This window comes from Pseudorca crassidens, chromosome 20 (genome assembly GCF_039906515.1).
Source record: "Pseudorca crassidens isolate mPseCra1 chromosome 20, mPseCra1.hap1, whole genome shotgun sequence".
Classification (NCBI taxonomy): Eukaryota; Metazoa; Chordata; class Mammalia; order Artiodactyla; family Delphinidae; genus Pseudorca; species Pseudorca crassidens.
In genome coordinates this window covers 7,349,192-7,352,595 of record NC_090315.1, presented here as the reverse complement: position 1 = coordinate 7,352,595, position 3,404 = coordinate 7,349,192, and the positions used below count along the sequence as shown (strand labels likewise).

Sequence of the window (3,404 nt, the reverse complement as noted above, 5' to 3'; positions counted from 1 at the left end):
GGTGATCTGTGGGTAAAAGGAGAGATGGGGTCGGGAGCTGGATTCCCATGTCATGGGGGAGAAGAGACTGGGGGTCTAGATTCCTAGTCTGAGGGACGAGAAGCTGGGGCCCTAGACTTCCAGATCCTAGGTGAGGAGGGAGCTGGGGGGCTGGGACATTAGGTCCCAATGAGAGGAAGGAACTGGGCACTTGGATCCCTGGGTCTTGGGGGGCAGAGGGAGCTCGGGATCTGGACTCCTGAGTCTGGGGGAGGAGAGGCTGAGAACCTAGACCCTTGGGTCCTGGGGGGAGAAAGGGGCTGGGGACCTAGACTTCCAGGTCCTAAGCCAGGAAGGGGCTGGCCACTGGGACACCAAGTCTTTGGGGGATGGAGGGGGCCGGGGCCCTGGAATCCCAGGTTCGAGGTGAGGAGGGGGCTAGGGCTAGGACCCATAGTCCCTGCGAGAGAAAGGAGGCCTGGCCGCCAGATTTAGGGGGAGGAGGGGCCCATGGCTCCCACACCTGGTCCCTACCTGAGGGGCAGAGCCTGCCCTGAACCCTCCGTCTGCCTCGGACCCTCTGCGCAGACTAAGCCCAGTCAGGTCGCTGGCCTCTCTGCTCCCAGGGTCTCCCAAATCCCTTAAGCCTCCCCATACAATGGCCCCATGGCCCAGCAGCTTCCAGCAGGCAGAAGTGCAGTGGTGGCAGACGCCCCAGATGGAATTCGCTGAAGCAGGAATCCAGGCCCTCCCTCCCCGCAGCCCCTGGTCCCACCGGCCTCTCTCTGTGACCCTCCCAGCCGCCCTAGCACCCTGTCACAGGCCTCGTTCCACGGCACCCTCCGGGTTAGCCCAAGCTGTGTAAGCACACACAGACACAAGACATAGGGTCACTCAGCCATTTATTGTTCAACCCGGCCCGCTCCCCAAAGGCAGGAGATGGGGTGGGGCTGCAGGTGTCTGGATATGTTGGGCCAATGGGGTTCTTTGCAGGTGGGGTCACAGGGCATGTCACGTTTGGGGCTGGGACAGGAAGGAGATTGAGGGCGGGGCGGGGCTGGCTGGGGTTGAAGACAGGGCTGGAGTGCAGGAGAAATCAGGGATGAGGATTGGTTGGCCTTCAGGTGGATGGGAATGAGGATGGGTCAGGGCGGAGATGGAGAATGGAATGGGGGTGAACGGCTGCGGGATGTGGGATTCAGTGTGGCCGTGGGATGGGGCTGGCAGAGGCAGGTGGGAATGGCTTTGGGGTTAGGAATGGGCCTGGGCATGGCTAGAGGAGCCCTGGGCATTGAGAGAGAGGTGAGTGTTGTCGCTGTAGCTGGGAACAGTGTGAGAAATGGGAAGAGGCTTGGGTTTGGGCATGAGATTCAGGGTTGTTTCCCTGTCTTGGGATCCTATGTCAGGTCTGGGTTTCACCAGGTGACTCGCAGGACCCCCTCCTGAGGCTGTGGTTTGAGAGGAAGAGGGATGGGAGCAGGATGTTTCTTGGGTATCTCCAGCAGGGCTGAGGTCACCCTGGGCTCCAGGAACACCCTCCTGGTGACCCTCAAGGGCCCCCTCCGGAGTCCAGGGTGCAGGTCCTCAGGGTCCTAGTACTCGGCCTCCCAGTCATCAGCAGGCGGCGTCTCCAGGGGCGGCTCCGGACCCTGGGCGTCCTTCTTCCCATCCTGGGCAGGTGGTGCTGGTGATGGCAGCGTCATCGGCGGGGTCTTGGGGCCAGCCCCAGGGTTCCCCACCCAGCCACTCTCTGCCTGCTCAGCCCTCCCAAGTCCCCACTGCCGCTGGCCCTGACCCCGGCCTGGCCTGCGTCGGGCGTCCCTGCCCCCTCGTCCCCTGGGCGGCCTCTTGGCGGTGCCCGGCTGGGTGCAGCACGCCTGTGGGGCGCAGGGGCAGGAGGGCAAGGACTGCTGAAGCGTGTAGGCTCCCATCAGGGCACTGTGCAGGAGGTAGGAGAGAGCATCCAGACGGATGGGGACAGTGACAGCGGCCAGGCTCTCAGGGAGCCCCAGGTGGGCTGGATCTGGGGTGCCCAGGAGAGAAGGGAACAGGGCTGGGAAAGGTGCAGGCGGCCACGCCTCAGTCCCTGGGGAAGGCAGGCCGTTCCTAGAATAACAAAAGGACAGGTCAGTGGGTCTCCCCATCTGCATACGCCTTCCCTGCTGCAGCCTTTCTGCTTCCCGGCTTCTCCCAGGAGTCCATTTCTCCCCATCCTCAGGACTGAGCTCGCCTCTGACTTCCAGGCCCCTTTCTCTCTGTTTCTTCCCGTTTTCTTTACAGACAGACAGACAGGTCTGCCAGCATCCCACAGAACGCGGCTCCCATTCCAGGCTGCCTCCCTCGCGTCGTGTTTGGGCAAATCATTTTCCCATTCCGAACCTTACGTTTTCATACCAAGAGATAGCTTCTGGCGGTATCAAAGGTGCTTACTAAAGGGCTGGGTCTGGGAAATGTTCAATAAATGTGGACAATTATTATTTCTCCAGCCCTACGGCTGTGTCTGGCATCTTCCATTCTGGTTCCTTCTCGAAATTTCTCTGTTCCACAAATATGTTTCTAGCTCTCTCCCTATTTCTAAGCATCTCGCTCAACTCTCTCTGTCACCAAGACTGTCGAAGATTCTGTTTCTGTGTGATGATACCCAAGACTTTTTTTTTTTTTTTCCCCTGATACTCTCTGGGTCTGTTCAACTCTGATTTTCTCTACCCTCCCTCTTTCTGGGTGTCTGTGCTCCCCGCGGGAAGCCTTGCGTCTCTCACCCCTCTGGCCCAGTCCCTTCCTTCTGTTCCATCTTCACCGGGGTCTTTCAAGTCTTTTCTAGGACCCTCGCCACGACTTCTCCACGGCCCAGTTAGCGGGGAAGCGTCTGGAAGAAGATGGGTGGGACTTTGTCAGAAAGGGGGCGTGGTTTGCGGGGCTTGCAGAGTCGCAGGAAAGCGTGCAGGGCTGAGTTCGCGGGGTTCCAGTGCGTCAACCCCACGTATCTCAGGTCGCAGACCCCGCCTTCCGGAGACCCAGGAGCCGGGCGCTCGAGCCAGCTCCTCCCTCACATCCAGGATCCAGGCCCCGGCCCCTCCTCCCTCAGACCCAAGATCCAGGCCCCCGGCCCCTCCTCCTTCAGACCCAGGAGTCCCCGCCCCTAATCCCTCCTCCCTCAGACCCAGGGGTCCAGGCCCCCGGCCCCTCCCCCCTCAGACCCAGGAGTCCAGGCCCCCGGCCCCTCCCCCCCAGACCCAGGAGTCCAGGCCCCCAGCCCCTCCCCCCTCAGACGCAGGAGTCCCTACCCCCCTCCTCTCTCCACCTGTATTCCTGGGCCGTGTCCTTAGGGGACCCGATGGTGTTCTTTAGGACTAAAGGGGCGTTTAGGGAAATCTGGACATTGGGTACTCCCGGGGGCAGAGGGGTTAGTAGATGGACTGGAACCT

General features: G+C 61.2%; 1 protein-coding gene across 1 annotated transcript; it reads right to left on the bottom strand.

Annotated features, from left to right (window-relative positions):
- Positions 1-873: 873 nt before the first annotated feature.
- C20H19orf84 (chromosome 20 C19orf84 homolog) lies at positions 874-2,844 on the bottom strand. The gene is made up of 2 exons (XM_067719308.1): positions 2,739-2,844; positions 874-2,085 (listed from the first exon to the last, which is right to left on the bottom strand). The coding sequence occupies exons 1-2, from the start codon at positions 2,768-2,770 to the stop codon at positions 1,572-1,574; spliced, it is 546 nt and encodes a 181-aa protein (XP_067575409.1). The 5' UTR covers positions 2,771-2,844; the 3' UTR covers positions 874-1,571.
- Positions 2,845-3,404: the final 560 nt, after the last annotated feature.

What these genes read in the sequence shown, in the direction of transcription:
- C20H19orf84 (XM_067719308.1), bottom strand. Translation starts at nt 2,770, where the DNA reads ATGGAACAGAAGGAAGGGACTGGGCCAGAGGG. An exon ending in GAAGGGACTGGGCCAGAGGG is followed by an intron (nt 2,086 to 2,738) that starts GTGAGAGACGCA and finishes TTGTTATTCTAG; the next exon opens with GAACGGCCTGCCTTCCCCAG.